Raw genomic sequence first — 440 nt, 5'->3', positions numbered from 1 at the left:
AGAATATCGAACTTGAAACAAGGAAGAATGTGACGTCCACCGACACGTACCCCACCACAATACGCAGCACAATAAGCAGATAGCGGAAGATAAGACCCTATGTCCTCCTCATACAACATCAACAGCTAGAAACAATCAGCACGCGCCAAAGGATCAAGTAACGGCATCAGCAAGCTGGCTACGTGTTCAGCAGAGTACGATCTGTTATTAGCAGAAGCTAGTACTGCAAAAAGAATGCAGCAACGAGGACTAATAAAACACTTCTACGAAAACCACATCACCTGGAATCCTAATATTTTTGGAAGGACACCAACAGAACCGAAGTATGCAGCGCCCGCAGAAGTAACCAAGTACCAAAACTCCGTGCTATCATAGAATAATCATGTGACAATTATCCCATGATGGTCTTAGTGTAAAGAAGGCTAGCCACGTAGGGACAA

The 440-nt window shown here is 44.3% G+C and overlaps 1 protein-coding gene across 1 annotated transcript in view; it reads right to left on the bottom strand.

Annotated features, from left to right (window-relative positions):
* Nucleotides 1-249: 249 nt before the first annotated feature.
* Nucleotides 250-440, bottom strand: part of LOC122577072 (fatty acyl-CoA reductase 1-like) — a 2,860-nt gene continuing 2,669 nt past the window's right edge. Inside the window, exon 6 of the mRNA XM_043748157.1 lies at nucleotides 250-366. Within this exon, the coding sequence (XP_043604092.1) occupies nucleotides 250-366 (117 nt within the window). The remainder of the gene's footprint in view (nucleotides 367-440) is intronic.

This window comes from Bombus pyrosoma, linkage group LG17 (genome assembly GCF_014825855.1).
Source record: "Bombus pyrosoma isolate SC7728 linkage group LG17, ASM1482585v1, whole genome shotgun sequence".
NCBI lineage: Eukaryota > Metazoa > Arthropoda > Insecta > Hymenoptera > Apidae > Bombus > Bombus pyrosoma.
The sequence above is the reverse complement of the archived record's forward strand: the minus strand, read 5'-3'. Positions and strand labels throughout refer to the sequence as shown.